Source organism: Scleropages formosus, chromosome 20 (assembly GCF_900964775.1).
Source record: "Scleropages formosus chromosome 20, fSclFor1.1, whole genome shotgun sequence".
Lineage (NCBI taxonomy): Eukaryota > Metazoa > Chordata > Actinopteri > Osteoglossiformes > Osteoglossidae > Scleropages > Scleropages formosus.
Genome location: NC_041825.1, coordinates 5,575,215 through 5,591,661, shown reverse-complemented (window position 1 = coordinate 5,591,661; position 16,447 = coordinate 5,575,215). Strand labels below are relative to the sequence as shown.

Here is a 16,447-nt window from a genome sequence, read left to right as displayed (position 1 = left end):
GCTACTTAGAGCTGCAGAACAGTTGCAACAGATTTTTAAGTTCAGTTCATCGTTAGCTTACTATGACTGCGGTCCACTTTTACGATGGTGTGTGAGTTACCTTTATTTCCAATGGCACATCCAGGAAGGGATCAAATGTGTCAGAGACCGCTTTGCAGCTTAGACATTGCACTGGGAACAAACATATCAAATGTTACCTTAAAATGCATTTAAAATGAAAAAGCGGCATCAAAATGTGAACTTCTGATGTATCATGAGAAGAGGGATAGCTGGTAGTGTAGTGGTTAGAGCTGCTGCCTTTGGACTCAGTAGGTTCCACTCCCACCTCCAGCTGTAGTACCCTTGATCAAGGTACTTACCCTAAAAAAGTTGCTCCAGTACAATTACCCAGCTGTATAAATGGGTAAATAATTGTAAGTAGCTTTGGAGAAAAGTGTCATAAATGTAACTTATTTCCAGTTTATACATTATACATTCAGACTCGGGATAATTAACATTAAAATATTTAGATTCACACATGTAAATAGTTTTTAAATCTTAAAAATATACATTTTCAGGATGTAATTAACTAGTCTCGCTAGTTATACATAGCATGTAAAACATATAAACATACCTACCTCTTGATCTTAAATAGCCTCCAAAGACCTGATGAACAAATGTAGTTGTCTGACTCTCTCTGTCTAATCTATAAAAAAGACAATTTGATTTATGAATAATACTGTACCAATTGTCTGAACCACACAGGAAGTCAAAGAAGATGGAATTAATTTTAAGATTTTTGCTGCAATTATCAGACTGATCAGGGGTGTCTTTTCATAAGAAAAAAAGTATTTGAGGTTTCCTCAGTAGTTTTCAGATCATATTTACTCATTTTAATATTTCTGCCAAATCTGTTCAAAATTCATCCTTGAGATTGACTTGACATTTTAGTAATTTTATTCTCAAATTTATGAACAGCTTCAGGTTTTCTTCTAAAAATGCTGAAGCAAGTATTGGTATAACTCTTGAATAGTTAAGGAGGCTGGTTTGTGACCAGACTGATCAAGTTTCAGATCCTGCTAAAAAGGTGTTCTATGTTCTTATGCTGGGCAGGTGAACTGTATTGCTTGAAAAGTCATTTTAAAAATTACAATTTTTGAAAATTATTTAAAGAAATACAAAAAATAGTTTTTAAATAAAAAGCAGTATATAAACATAGGGGGGTGCGGTGGTGCAGTGGGTTGGACCGGGTCCTGCTCTCCAGTGGGTCTGAGGTTCGAGTCCCGCTTGGGGTGCCTTGCGACGGACTGGAGTCCCGTCCTGGGTGTGTCCCCTCCCCCTCCGGCCTTACGCCCTGTGTTACCGGGTAGGCTCCGGTTCCCCGCGAGCCCGTATGGGACAAGCGGTTCCGAAAATATGTGTGTGTGTGTGTGTGTGTGTGTGTGTGTGTGTAAACATACTCATTTGACGGGAGGCAGGACTTCTGCATAGCATCAACTATGTATCGAAGGAACTCGTGGACATCTTCCTGGTCTCCGAATTCAAAATGTTCTGCAATTCCTGTAATCAAAACCAAGTATATCAATGAGAAAATTATCTCAGAAAGTTACACTTTATGGCACAGACATATTAAATCATACTGGCATGGATTCTGGGACATTGGTTACACTTACGTTTTAATTGACTTACAACACTGACTGGTTTTATGACATCTCTGGAGTTGGCAAAGACTTGTGTGATATGGTTCTGCATGGTGCACATCATGCAGAAGTCAGGCTCGCGACCTGTTGCATGAACGGAACAGTTCAGTTATGAACCTTGTAGACATCCAAAGCTGACCTGAAGGAGAAAGCTTCCTTGGCAAACGTACAAGTTTTGGAATGCTCCTGAGACAGCATATGGTTGGCCACCGGAGGTGTGTAGGTTAGACACTGCAGAGCAGCATTGAGGAAGCAAGTATTGCCCATGTTATAGAGTCCTGCTCCAATGCAGTGGACCTGGTTCCACTTCAGACTTATCTCAGCTGCTGGAAAAAGGATCTTCTGTGGAAGAGCAATGCCATCCTCGCATGTCATAACTGCTAGTTTGAAGAGTACAGAAAGGAAAAAAACACAAATTTTGTATTATGAAAGTAAGAATTTTTGAATGACTTCAGGTGTCATAAACTTGTGTTTCACTAAAAAGACGAATTAGTCAAACTTTTAGCATCACTGCGTTATGTGCAGACATGTCGAGGCAGCCCCCTGTGGGAGACAATACCTTGTTCCTTCAACATCTCTTCGGAAGTTGATTCCATGCTGCTGAAGACAGCCGCTCCTAGGGTTGGTCCCATGCAGGAGTCACTGGCTTTTGAAACACCAGTTTCCAAGGAACCCATATTACAGCTAGTAGAGTTGCCACCCATGTCCCTCAAAGCAAATCAGGACAAGGAGTAAATATTAAAGAAAAGACCGTTTTAGAGCGCCATACAACGTCAAATACATTTTTGTCAAGTCTCACATCTGGAACAAGATTCCTCTGAAGAACCTGTCACTGCATCTTTGCCAAATGAAATTTTAAAACAGACTACAGGAAAATTACAACTTCAATCGTAAAAGTCAACATTTGGAATTTGGTATTATGGTTTATTACTTTTTCAGACCTATTGTCCACCCATTTTTCTTTTCGGAAACAGTGATAAACTTTTTTGGCATGTGTACAAATATTAACCGTTCACTTCATTTTCTTTGTGAGTTTGATGTGTATTTCCCTGTATCACAGGATTACTGTTACAGTGCAAATTTGAGTAGAATACATGATTTCCATACAGTCAGCGATTTGTATCAAGCACCAATTACCTAAAGAAGAATAATGACCGGTTTCCAAGTTACATCAAATTCAGAGAGAATGCTGGTGACCTTAATACTAGTCAAGTTCTCCAGTCAAGCAGTCATTAAGCATTTAACATCACAAACAACAGAACTGGAATTTTTGATATATTATCACCATGGTAACCACAAAGGTAACAGAGAATGAATTTGTTGCTATGGTGATGCTTCAGACACTGTCAGAGAGGTCCATATGATGTCACCACCGTGAAGTTCATTGTCCTCTGTGTTGTTGTTGTTTCCATGGATACAGCAGGAATCTCTTTGTCTGCCATGTTACCGTCATGCGTGGATAACTGGCAGTGGTGTTTTTTTCACCTGTCGAATGTGTGACTTGTCTAACGCATGATGTGGTTCCATCTTCTTTGAGCAGTCTGCAATGGTGACCCTGAAAGGTACCAATGCTGTAGTGAGAATTCCACAGTGGAGACACTTCCCTTTCAGGAGAAAATTTATCTCTGAACAAACCAAAGAGAATTGTGCATTATTTGAATAAAAAAAAAAAAATCTAGATGCTGGATAATTCAAAAATTTAACTGGAATTTTCATCCAGGTTTTTAACCCCACTGAAGGCATTGAGCGTTCTGAGAACAGCAGAGAACCCGTTGCTTTTTTATATGGATTTTGACAGTTATGAGACACGGCATGGCACTGAGTTTGATGCCCAAATGCTTTGTTTTTAAAAAATCAGGGCACCCAAAACCCGCGGTCTCACAGACCACCTAGAGGCCAGGGTGCAGGGAGTCGAGGTAACACCATTGTATGATATGAAGGTATAACAGGCCTAATAATTTGCTGACAAACTGGTGCTAATCGAACTTAGATCTACTTCAGAGCAGCTCTTCTGGTCAGTTTGCTGAATTCGCAGAGTAACCGTAACGCTGAGCTTCTCGGCTGGTCCGGAAGGCTTTTCTCGTTGGGCACTGGGCTGCGAGCAGGACTGCTCTCCATGTTTTCTGAGAGAAAGAGAGAAAAGTACCTATTTGCTCGTGAGGAGAACCGCCGACATTCGACTTCCAACTGTACACATTTTAGCGAGCGCGCGCTACCGTCTCCCCGCGCACGAGGGCGCCGTCGGGCAAGTCAGCGCGCTCCAAAAAAGCGTGCCTCTGTCGAAAGTAACTTGTGAGTTTTCCCCGATAACCCAGCAAACTCTTCGGAAAACGCTGCGTTTTCCATTACTTGTCAAAGCGCGCGTGGGCAGTTGTTTTATATATATATCTATATATTAAAAAAAACCCACACACACACACAGAGCCATAACTAGCTTCGTGGTGGGCGCGCGCCACTCGCCCGCGGCGCTTAGCAACACGCGCGCGTTCTGTTTGTGGAAACCGGGCCGCTCAGTTCGGCCCCGACGCTCACAGTCGGCAGAAGATGGACCCCCGCGACGAGTCTGAGTGGAAAACACGACCTGAGGACCGGATCCGTCAGTTAACGGAGGAGAATGTAAGCCCACTTGTCGCCGTCACTAAACTGTCCTTATTAAGTTATTTAACGCTTTCTGCGCATTTTTTCTAACTGCCTAGTTCTCGTTCCAAGCAAGGCGGACAAATAGCCGGTTAGTCTGTTTTTCTTTTTAACCTTCCTTATTCGGACGATGAGCCTTGAAAAAGAGTCATCCGTCCCCCCCACCTATAATTAACCCTTTACTATCAAAGGCGACATTCAAGAACTCGATGAATTCGATCTGAGCTGAGCTCAACAACGTCATCTGGGAATATTTGGACTGTTACCTGTCTGACAATGAATGTGTTTGTGCACACTTACCTGAGCTTTCAAAAGGGCTGTATTAATGTTACCTGAATGCTGCTCTGCAAAATATTTACATTAATTTATTTAGCAACAGGGGGGTGCGGTGGCGCAGTGGGTTGGACCATGGTCCTGCTCTCTGGTGGGTCTGGGGTTCGAGTCCCGCTTGGGGTGCCTTGCGACGGACTGGCGTCCCGTCCTGGGTGTGTCCCCTCCCCCTCCGGCCTTACGCCCTGAGTTGCCGGGTTAGGCTCCGGTTCCCCGCGACCCTGTCTGGGACAAGCGGTTCTGAAAATGTGTGTGTGTGTGTGTGTGTGTGTGTGTGTGTATTTAGCAACACTTTTCTCCAAAGCGGCTTCTAATGAACTCTATGTAGTGTTATCATCCTGCGCACCTTATTCACCAAGGCAACTTACACTGCTAGATACACACACTACTTACACTGGGTCACTCATCCATACACCAGTGGAACACACACACACTCTCTGTCACTCACACACTATGGGGGAACCTGAACAGCATGTCTTTGGACTGTAGGAGGAAACCAGAGCACCCCGGGAGAACATACAAATTCCACATGGACTGAGCGTATGCTCGTAAACATACATACTTGTAATGTGCTCACCTTTGGATATATGACCATTTCCGACACCGCTGTGAAAAACGTGGCCTTTTTAGGTGCAGCTCCGGGACAAAAATGAGATCCTCTTGAGAAAACTGGGAGATGTGCAGGACAAGGTGGACCAGGCAGCGGGGCTGGAAACAAACCTCTCCGCCAAACTGATCTCCGCCGAGGAGGAAAAACTGAAGGTAAGCTACAGAATGGAAAACGTCATTTTTTTCCCATTAATTACTGCTTTTTTAAAAACTGCTGTATCTCTTGTTCCTTTTAGATCTCTAGGGACCTTGTTGAGCTGCAGATAAAGACCAACAAACTGAGGGAGCAATATGAGGAAGAGACTTTTCAGCTCAAAAATAAGGTGATTATTTGAATACTCAATTAAATGCTACTGTTGAATGAATTCGCTAAATCATGTGGCACACATGTAACTGCTGATTTGTATTTTCCATAATATATAATTAATTATTTTTGCATTGTAATCACTTTGACAGTGGTATAAGGAATACTGCCTTCAGATTCTGTTACAGGAAAGCCATCTCGCAGAACTGGAGATGGACAGGGACAGACTGCAGAGGGACGTCCGGTCCGCCAGGGAGTATTTGCAGGCAGCTGAGAAGAACCACAAAGATCTGGTCGATGAGTACATAACCCTGAAGAGCAACCACCTGGCTCTGACGCAGGAGCACGAACGGCTGGGATTGCGGAACGCAGAGCTGCTGGGGCTGGTCCAGGAGAGGCCCGGTCGTTTCCAGGGTGACCAGGGACAGGCCAGTTCTGAGACTGACCGGGTCAAGGTACGAGTATCACTGTGTCTCCAAGGAATTTCAAAGTTTGCTTTATTCTTTGCTGCAGATACCACCCACCTTGGTTTGAGTTTTGATTCTTTGTCCCATTAATGACGAATAACGTCAAAGCCATGCCCAGAAAGCCCTCGAGAGGAATGTGTCTTACTTTCAATAGCTTTAGCCAGCAAACATTATCTACAGCCTTCTTCATATCCTGTTGTTCCATCCATCCATCCATCGGTCCAGAGCCTATCCCAGATGCGTAAGGTGTGAGGCAGGGTACACTTCGGACATGATGCCAGTAATTCGCAGGACAATCACACGCCACACACACACGGCAGTTAGGGTCACCATTCCACTTGAATCACATGTCTTTTGACTGTGGGAAGAAACCAGAGCACCCGAAGGAAACCCACATGAACTCGGGGAGAATATGCAAACACCCCAGAGACTGAGCCAAGTTGAAAGCAGTGATATAAAAATTTTTGACGCTATTTTGCAATTGTCAAATCAGGTGCGTTCCCATCTGTTTCATAACAATACTGAAGCAAACATACAACCCATACAATCTTACATAGAAGCAGGTCGGTTGGTGGAAGTTACTGTACTGCTCCACAAATTTACCCTGCCTCATTTTAACGTTTTTTGGGCAGCTTCTCGGAAAGCAGGAGGAAACGGAAGAGGAGCTGGACAGGATAAAGAAGAGTTATGAGGAGCAGCAGCGCCGACTAGAGGAAAAAGTGTGAGTTTCCAGGAGTCCGATGAGTTGATGACCTGGAAAACCGCGCACGTTCAACTGGTGACCATGTAATGTATTGATACAACACTGTTTGTTCTGATATAGCATTTTATAGATGAAACAAATGATAACCCATCACATATAAGACATTTTGGCTCAGATGTGTGGACAGGTAAATGGCTGTTGGGCATTCTGTGTAACTACCACAGTAATTCACCTTCGACAAAGGTGTCAGCTGAACAGTACGCAATAATGTTTGTGCGTTGCTTGGGAGACAAGTCTCTGCTAAATTTGTCTATCTATATATTTCCAAGAGACTTTGTGTGTGAAAGTAAGAAACACTAAAAAAAGGACAAATGTAAACATAAACAAACAAGTAAATACTTTCGTAAGTATAAGAAAAAGTGTGCACTTGATGATAAAGTAGCGTTCAAGTGAGCATGAATTATTACTAAGAGTGAGTCCCACTTTCTGTGCCTTACAGGGTGGCCATGGGAAAGGAGCAGCGGGAGAACAAAGCGGCCATTCGCAACACCCAGAAAAAGCTGGCAGAGCAATCTGTAGTGAGTGTAACTGTTTTTGGCAAATACTCATTCATTCTGCACATGTGGTGTGAACATACTCTGCAGTTCAACTCCCACAAATGTCTTGACCCCGTCCAGTTGTTTACATCCTATGAACTTAGATGGTCTTTTCCTCCAAGACTGCTGGCAACGATTTATTCATTTGGGTTATTTTAACTGAAGCGATTCAGGATAAGTACCCTGCTCAAGGGTACTGCAGTGGGAGATGGGACTTAAACCCCGCTCATCTGAGTACAAGGCAACAACTCTAACCACTACGCCACCTGTTGGCCTCGCAGGGCTTTGGATGATGGGACTAACCAAAGGTCCCGGTTGCTCTGTGTGTTTCATATGTTGTAGGCTTTGCTGAGCTCACAGACTCAGCTGGAGGATGTACTGTCGGAGAACTCCAGGCTGCAGCTCCGGGTGAAGGAGCTGAGCGAGGAGTACAGGGCTCAGCTTGTGAGCTACCTGCACGACCTGGCAGTGAGTACTGTGCTTCCTCGCCTAAGCACCACGGTATCATGGTCTGCAAAAAAGCTGCATCGAGATCATCGATTTCATTTCCACTTCCCAAGGTTTCTTCATGACAGTCAGGTGTTGTGATGCTCATAATTCTGCTGTTCCTTCACCCCAGTGCCCAAACCATCTCCTTCCAGGAGTATGCTGATGGCCCAGGAGCCAAGAAGACACCAGAGAAGAAGCAGATGAAGAAGTTTGTGGACAGCATGCTGCAGGACATCAGGGCTTCCTACAGGTCCCGAGAGGAGCAGCTGGCCAGCGCCACACGGGCCTACAAAAAGAGGCTGCAGCGGGTGATCCGGGAGCACGAGGCCTTACTGATCGCCTACAGGTCGTCTCCCTGCTTTGCTGCTTATGGAAAGTACCAAGTGTCTGCAATGTCCCTGTGCCATCTGAGTGTTAAATAACTTCACTGCTGTGTAAAAGGGGCAGCTGGTAGCGTAGTGGTTAGAGCTGCTGCCTTTGTACCCAAAGGTCACATGTTCGAATCTCACCTCCAGCTGTAGTACTGCTGAGCAAGCTACTTTCCCTAAAAAATTACTCCAGTAAAGTTATGCAGCTGTGTAAATAAGTACCTTAACACTGTAAGTGGCTTTGGATAAAAGCATCAGCTGAACAAATAAATGTAAGGTTTAAACTTCCTGCAAAATGCAGCAGAGATGAGGTTTGTTGTAGGAATGTTAAATTTCAACATGTCCTCTATCGCCTGGGATGCAAAGCGTAGCACGAACCTGAAGTTCCCCGAATGTGTTCCGCAGCTGCGTTCGAGTCATTGAACTCATCGTATTTGTTGCGTGAGGCTTTGCAGTGAGCAGTTGAGTTACTGACATGTCTGCCTTATGTTCAATTCGTAGTCAGACACTGACTGAATTCAAAAATTCTGAAGAATTGTCATTTTTCTGGTGTACGTACATAGGTGTGGGCCGCATGATGTTCACCTTACACTTTTCGCCAAAGCAACTTACAATTATGTACTCATTTGTACAGCTGGATAATTTTACTGGAGCAGTTTAGGGTAAGTACTTTGCTTACAAGTGCTACAGCTGGAGGTGAGATTCAAACCTGTAACCTTTGGCTCCAAAGGCACCAGCACTAGCCACTACACTACCAGCTGCATTGTCATAGGTTGATAGGGTTTATTGTCTGGACAATGAACGAAATTGCAAGAAATGAGTCTACAACAATTTTATTTAAATGTCTTGAATATGTAGAGATTGTTTAGATATTATGTGGAAGTGAAGTTGTTCAAAAATCAGGGAACACTTGAATACAGCTGTTTGCTTCTGCCATCCAGGATGCAGAGAGAGCAGATCCTGGCCCTAGGTGAGCAGGGTTCGGACCCGGGGCCCCCGGCGGGTCACTTCAGCCTGACGGAGGGCTCTCAGCAGCCCGATCTGAGTCAGGAGCTGCACAGGTTCTGGGAGGACAAGGCGAGTCTGGACATTCAGCAGCAAGAAGCTCTGGAGCAGGTGGGCTGCACCGCTAGTACTAGTACATCAACTATTACACCTAGTACTCGCTGCTTTGAGCTACTGCAGGTGTTGGAGCTGTTTGTGCAGAAAAAACAAACCACAGCTCACTTCAGCTCTCAGCACCGCAGTAACACAGAAGCGCTCTACCCTGCCGAATAGCCGCTGTAGCATTTATACGGCTTTTCGTTCCAGAATAAAGAGTACGGACTACGTTTTCATTTCTGTTTCAGAAGAACATGCCTTTTGACCCCCCTCAAAGTGTCACCTTCCAGTGAGTACCTAGAACGGTGTACCTGAGCGAGTGCCGGAGCTCGTCGATGTCAATGTGTCTGTCCACAGATCTGTGACGTTTATACTTAATTGCTCAAGTTAACTGTCCAGCTGCACAAACAGGTAAAAGGTGCGTACATGTTCATGGAAACATGTTGATAGAAGCAACAAAATAATAGTAGTATTTTTACAAGGACAAGGGAAATGTGAAGTTTAAGCATATACTACTTTCTGAATTAATTTCTAATTGTTCAACACATGATGTGCAAATGGTTCATTTATGATTGGTATTAATCAGAAAATTACGTATTGTGGCCAACCAAGATGCACATTGACTAATTATGGTGATTAATGATTAGAGGAGCAGCTTTTTAGTGAACCACAGTAAATTCAGGTAGAATGGACAGTGGTGCTCTCAAAGGTGCTGATTCAGATCAGTTCACTGAATTTAAATTTAAAGTACCCTGTCTGTCTGTCTGTGCTACTTCATTAGCAATAAATTCCAGAAAAACAGTGGTGCACAACAGTCCCACTGCCCTTCAGTGATCTCAGGTCTGTGTCTTCTCAGAAATGTAAATCACCTGGGAAACTAACAAATTTAAAATGTAAATGTACTGTTTTGCTGAAATATCAGTGAGGGTTTTCCACGAATTCAAGAATGATCACCTGTGGTTAGGGGAGAAAATAAACAAAATAAAACTGATTCAGTGCTGAAATTATTCATGCTAAAAATATAGATATGAAGTGACTATAATACAATACATTATATGTAATAGAAACGTATAAATACATTTATATAAATATATAGATATACTTATGTCTATGTATGTATTTTTCTTTGAGATGTACATCTGCTAAATGAATACATGTAAGTGTATAATACACAACACACTACAATATAACATTTATATAAATGTATAAACACATTTATATACTAGAAATATATAAATTACTGTAAATGCTTGAAGAGTCAATTATTACTGTCATAATTATGCATAAGTGAGAGGTGGCTATTGAAGTACGGCGTTCAGGAAGATGCCAGAACATGCTGAGGACTGGTGTTTTCCGAGCTGAAGCGGACCTCCCTACATACACATATTATTATATATATTCCTTACAGACATGTTTTGCTGTTTTCTAGTGCAGAACTCGGCAATACGAGGCCAGGAAACTGGGCCAAAGTCACAGAAAAGGGCTGGACTGATATCAGGAAGGAGCTGAGGGCATTTACCTACAGCACCCTGGTGAATACAGCAGCACAAACTCTAGTGCACAGTTTTAAGAAAGAAAGAAAGAAAAAAAAGACACAATGATTAATAAGTTCTGTTAGCCAGTTTACGCTTTGGGAAAGTGTTGAATAGAGGTGCGCTGGGTCTCGACAGGAGGCCCTGGAAAGGGAGCGCGTCCAGCTGATCGCTCGGGCATCAGCCGCGGAGGGGTGGGTGGCGGAGCTCCAGGAGTACGTTGATAAGCACTTGAGCAGGTAATACACACCACACACACTGCTATAATACATATAATAGTGTAGGAACACTAAGCTATTCATTAGCTGACACCTTCATCTTGAGCTGACGTACAATTTAGTTTGCTTTCCGAGATAATTACAATGGTTTATGCATTTTATACAGTAGGGTATTGTTACTGTAGTAATTCAGGGTAAGTTCATTGTTCAAGGGTATTACAGCAAGAGTAGGGTTTCAAACTCTGAACTTTCTACTGGCTGCTATGTGTGTTGTCTCTGTGTTGTAAACTGAACAAGAACTTGTGTCTGGTAGGTCTGGCTTTGCAGAATAAGTAAGGTAAGAAGTAGAGTACAATGTAGGCGGTCATTTTATATTTTTTGAGATTATACACGTGGTAAAACAGAGTGATTGATACAGAGAAAACACCAGCCCCCGACATAAAGTAACAGTAATATTAAAACAAAGAAAAACAAACAAAAAGTGAATGGATATATAATATATATGTATATAAAAATATAAAAATACACATTAACTGAAGATTAAATAAAGATTCAGATGGAAAGGCCATCCCAGGTTGTAGTAGAAGACATTGACGTGTCTCCAGGGTCTGGAGGATGAGGACAGAAATCGCCAAGTCCTCGATTACTGTGCAGAGGAGCCGCGTGATGTGCATTTCATCTTTTCCAGTTTTAAAAAATGCATCTGATCTCCGAGCCAATGCACATGGGGGGTTGGGGGTGGGGAAGGGGGGCTATTTCTCCCAACGCTTTGGGATAAGACAGCGAGCTAGCAGAAGTGTGAAAGGAGGCACTTATTAATATTCTTCTCACTGTTAGGTACAAGGAGGAGATCCTACGTCTGCGCCGGCTGCTGGCTCTAGAAGGTGGCCGTCCGCACGGTGCCGCCGATCCAGAACCGGCTGCTTTACAGCCTTCCGAAGGAGTCACCGGTCAAGAGCTGTAAGCGGTCTGTGGGCCCCCACAGTGTTTATGCCCAAGTCCATTGAATACTATGGTAATAATTTTGGTTCCCCAAACAACCCGACACCTTCTTACACGTTTAGAGACACAGTGGCGGCATCTCCCTTGTCTTCTCACTTGAATTCACTACTTTTCAAAACATGTGCCTTCCGTTAACATAATGTTTCCATTCTTTGTCCACTGACTTAATTACAGTTACGCGTAACAGTGAGAATTTACCAGGTTTTTTCTTTCTCTCGTATTACCTTGTAGCATGTAATACATTTAAATGTTGTGAGCACTGTACAGACAGTATTTTCATATTTTACAATAATTTGCATAATAACCCTTTACAAAAATAATTGTTTCTGTTAAAATAAACATTTTATCCTTTCAAGGATTAAAACATTTTTACCCGAATAGCTACCTAGAACAAATGTAGTCGCATGAATGAATATACGAATGGAGGGTTCGAATTGAGCCAGTACTTACTGGTATGCTGTACTTGGACATATTTTTATCTTTATAAGCAATGCTTCTCACTAAACACTCTCTTTTAATGTTCTTTACAATGACATCGGTATCGACATTTGTTGTTGCCAAGTTAAAGCACTCTAAGTGTGGATTTACATTTATTTATTTAGCTGACACTTTTCCAACTTTGAATGTTAAGGTTACAATTATTTCCCCATTTATTCAGCTGGGTAATTTTTACCGGAGCAATTTAGGGTAAATACCTTGCTCAAGGGTACTACAGCCAGAGGTGAGGATCGAACCTGCGACCTGGGGGGACCAAAGGCAGTAGCTCTAACCAGTAAGATCCACCTTGTGTACAGTACCAGAACACAATAGGGGTATGAGATCCCAGATCCGGACTCTTCCGCTGCTCCATCTGTGCGCTTCAACAACAGGTGTCACTCAGTACCTGGATGACACCACCACAAGCGAACGAATCGACTGCTTTGAGCAAAGAATCCAAAGAATGCTTGTAAGGCTTACACTGGTTTCACACCTAATCGGGGGAATAAAACACTGGGGGAACCTTTCGTTGAGCGAGACCGCTTTCCTAAACCGCACCTACTGAGCAAGTCTCGCACGAAGCGGTCGAGGCCACGGGCGGTGAAGCTAGTGGGTTCAATTCACCACGATGTTGAACGGTGTAAAAGATCCTCGGTCTCTGTCCTTGACGGAATGAAACGAAGCGGTGCTTTAATCGGCACAAAGCACCAGAGCAGATCACAGAGTGCCAAAAGAAATGCGCGGCATGCCGAGACGCAGCTAGCCGACTTTCTCCCGATTATCCAGCCGCCAAACTTCGGCATGGCTTCTCCGAAGGACGGTTATCGGGTCTCGAAAATGAGTGCAGTTCTGGGCTTTGCGCGAAACGGCAGCTGTGCGTGTCGGGAAAGGCTCAGTGCTGGCAGTGGACAATAGGCGAAAGTGGGTGTTGCAGATTATGTGTGTCGCTCTGGGGAGATGCCAACTGTAATGGGGGGGGAACACTAATGGGAAGTGGGATTTTGTCAGTGATGCATTACTCCCAGGCCCCCTGGGAGAGGAGAACCAGGGCAGGCTGGGTAGGTGCCAGCAGAGAGACCCGTGCCAAAGATAAGCTCAGCTACGGACAGGGGACGTGGACCGGAATGGGGGGGACGGGTGGATTTCTGTGAGCTCAGACTTGAGATGAAGCGGCACAATCTCATGCTAAATACTGCTGGGTCCTTCGTCTTCTCTCCCTCAGGTTTGGGATGTGACCGGGTGACCTATGACCTTCAATCAGAAAGTCCAGACAGCAGCTGCAACTGCTTATACTGAGAGAAAGACCACAGTGGGACCTGATCGGCACTTTAAAAACACACACTTTATTAAACTGGAACATTCTTCTTCCTGTGGTGGTGGGCAGCCCATGGGCCGCGATGTCCACGATGACCACAATAGCCACAAGTGGATGTTTTGCAAAAGTGTCTGGCCAATTCAGTTTAGGTGAACAAATTTATTGTTAGAAATATTTTCACCTCTTTTATTTTTTGCATTTCTATTATGCATGTCACCCGTGCAACAGCGTTAACAACTAATGCATAAAAATGTTTTCAGACTCAATGCAAAATAAATGTAAAGTGCAACATAAAATGAAAGCTTTTTTTGATGGGGTGAAATATCTTTAAAGGTCAGTATTACTAATATTGATGGAATTAAAATTTGTCTATAAATAATATAAATTAATAAAGATAAACATGAAAATATCAAGTGTTATGTGACTTTTAATGTTACGGTGACCAGATAAATTTATTTAGAAAAAAAATTTACATAGTGCAGCCATTTCTATGGTCGTCTGGCTCGACTGAACACCAGTTGCCCACCCCTGCCTGTGGGCTGATCTCATTCCAGTCACTTCCCATTCTCCGGAAGCCTTCGTCCATTGCCGTCAGCACCCTTTGTGTAACTTTAAACACGTCTTTGGACATTCCTTTGGAGATGTTTCTCCCGGCCTTCCTCTGTCCAAGAGAGATTAATTGGGAGGCAATGGTAGCTTTAATGAAGAGCCACTGGAAGCAAGAGGCAGGGAGTTCTTTGACATGTTTGCACAGCAGAGACTAATGGTTTCCAGGTTGCCCATTATCTGACCCGCCTCCCCGAAACTCCTGGGACGCGTCCCGGAGCGCGTCGCACGAATGGCCGGCGAGGACCTACTGTCTGAACGCGGACACCTCAACGGGCCCTCGCAGCTCGATCCAACGCCCCGACGGCCTCCTCGCGAAGATCCCGCCTGGCTTTTTCACGGCTGCCTTAGTCACACTCGTTTAAAATCGTACAAAAACACACCGGCACGTACGATACGTCCAATGACGCGTCCTCTCAGGTCCGAAAACGATCAGCCCCTTTTGACGCGGCGTCTTCGGCTGTCGTGGTTGCGCCGGCCCCTCCCATTTGCGTTTCCCACGTGCGCCGCAGTGCCGTTTGCTCGGGCCGCTCCATGTGGGAAGTAGGTGCCCCACAATCGCACTAAGAACATTTTTTTTTATTGCCGCCAATATATGCCGTGTGAAGTGGGGAGCTGGATGCACCAGATTCTGTGACGGAGAGGAAGCGCCTCGTCTTGTCTCTGATGTGGCCCATTGAAAGGGGCCCTTTGTTTTAAGAGCTGACGCCTAATTGATACAGTATTTACTTCACGGGACCCAATTTGCATTCCCAAGAGAACCCGGGCGAGAGCCAATAGGAAGTATGCATGGAATGCCCTGGGAATATGGGCGACGTGAAAGAGAAATCAATGGGGACTCAAAGGGGCTGTGTACTGCGTGTTTGTTCGTACATAATGTAATCGGAACGGACAGGCCTTGTTGAGCGACCGCACGGCGAAAGAATTTTCCACATCGAGGAGCGAGCGGGAGAAAGGGAGGCTGAGAACAAGAGGTGGACAATAGGACGGAAAAGTGCACCGGGTGAGAACGTTTTTCGGGTTATTAAAAAAAAGCCCAATAAACCTTTGGTGGTGTTTCGGAGTCAAGATAATTATGGGGCCAAAGAAGAAGAAGAAAAAAATTGACTGCAATTCGAGTGCAGTTCGTACCTTTTTCGGAAAATGCGAGACGCAGCGAACAGTAGTCAAAAATTGCACATTTCCGTCAGTTCTGCTCAAGTACGACAATTAAAAACCTATTTGTGAACTTTTTTAAATTCTTGTCAATCGTTACGGTATGACCTCAGATAGATAAAAATGTATCTGCTGAATTTTTTTCCTGCTTAACATTCGTGCCCCCCAATGGACTGGCGCTTTATGCGGCGGGTTCCCGACTTAGCCTTGCGCCCTGCGCTTCTGGTCCGGACTCCAGACCACCTCGGACAAGCGGCTGAAGACAGTCAATGAGCGTTACTTTTATTTATATGCGTATGTGATTTGGGGGAAACAAAAAGGAGGGAAAGTGGAAACTTCTGCACTGCCTTCGCTCCCCACGCTACGGTTTGATACCAGGACTTGGAGGCCGAGGAGTCGCAGGGAGAGAGAGGGGGACGTGTACATGCGACCTGGAAGCACGACGGGGCCAGGAAGGAGAGAGATGCGGCGAGGGAGTCCGCGAGGGGGCCGGAGATACGTCGAGAGAGAGGAAGAGGGAGAACCTCCTTCTTTCCCACACTCGGGGCAGTTCCCACACTGCGCCGCTAATCCCTGTCTTAATTAGGAGCGAATTCCAGGCCGCACGGACTCCGGACGGAGCAGAGCGGATCCAAGGAGCAACAGGTGGAGCCAAGCTGGGCAGATTTGTCTGCAGGGGCACACAGCCTGTGTTTGGAAGGAAGGGATAGACAGCCAGTGCAGGCACCCCACACACGCGCACACACACGCACACACATGCACACACACGCACACCTGTAAGAGAAGCGCTTCCACCGCCACATCTGCTCATTGAAAGAGCTCCGAAACGTGGTGGAGGCCAAGAAAGGAGTGGGAGAAG

General features: G+C 44.6%; 1 protein-coding gene across 4 annotated transcripts; it reads left to right on the top strand.

Moving 5' to 3' along the window:
• The first annotated feature begins 3,366 nt into the window (after positions 1 to 3,366).
• ccdc78 (coiled-coil domain containing 78) lies at positions 3,367 to 14,150 on the top strand. Of its 4 annotated transcripts, XM_018734884.2 has the most exons (14): positions 3,367 to 4,295; positions 5,277 to 5,408; positions 5,492 to 5,578; positions 5,736 to 6,014; positions 6,659 to 6,747; positions 7,229 to 7,307; positions 7,668 to 7,793; positions 7,967 to 8,160; positions 9,124 to 9,298; positions 9,532 to 9,572; positions 10,713 to 10,815; positions 10,954 to 11,054; positions 11,871 to 11,993; positions 13,735 to 14,150. In XM_018734884.2, exons 1-14 carry the CDS (start codon positions 4,224 to 4,226, stop codon positions 13,745 to 13,747), a joined length of 1,614 nt encoding a protein of 537 aa, XP_018590400.2. In that variant the 5' UTR covers positions 3,367 to 4,223; the 3' UTR covers positions 13,748 to 14,150. The 4 variants fall into 4 exon arrangements, with proteins under 4 accessions (XP_018590400.2, XP_018590402.2, XP_018590403.2 ...); XM_018734886.2 differs by lacking the exons at positions 11,871 to 11,993; positions 13,735 to 14,150 and having other exon boundaries at positions 9,494 to 9,572; positions 10,954 to 11,015; XM_018734887.2 differs by lacking the exons at positions 9,532 to 9,572; positions 10,713 to 10,815; positions 10,954 to 11,054.
• Positions 14,151 to 16,447: the final 2,297 nt, after the last annotated feature.

Excerpts from the sequence above, each read along its gene's own strand:
- ccdc78 (XM_018734884.2), top strand. The coding sequence starts at position 4,224 with ATGGACCCCCGCGACGAGTCTGAGTGGAAAACACGACCTGAGGACCGG. Across the intron at positions 7,308-7,667 it reads AGCTGGCAGAGCAATCTGTA|GCTTTGCTGAGCTCACAGAC; the intron begins GTGAGTGTAACT and ends CATATGTTGTAG. Across the intron at positions 8,161-9,123 it reads GCCTTACTGATCGCCTACAG|GATGCAGAGAGAGCAGATCC; the intron begins GTCGTCTCCCTG and ends TCTGCCATCCAG.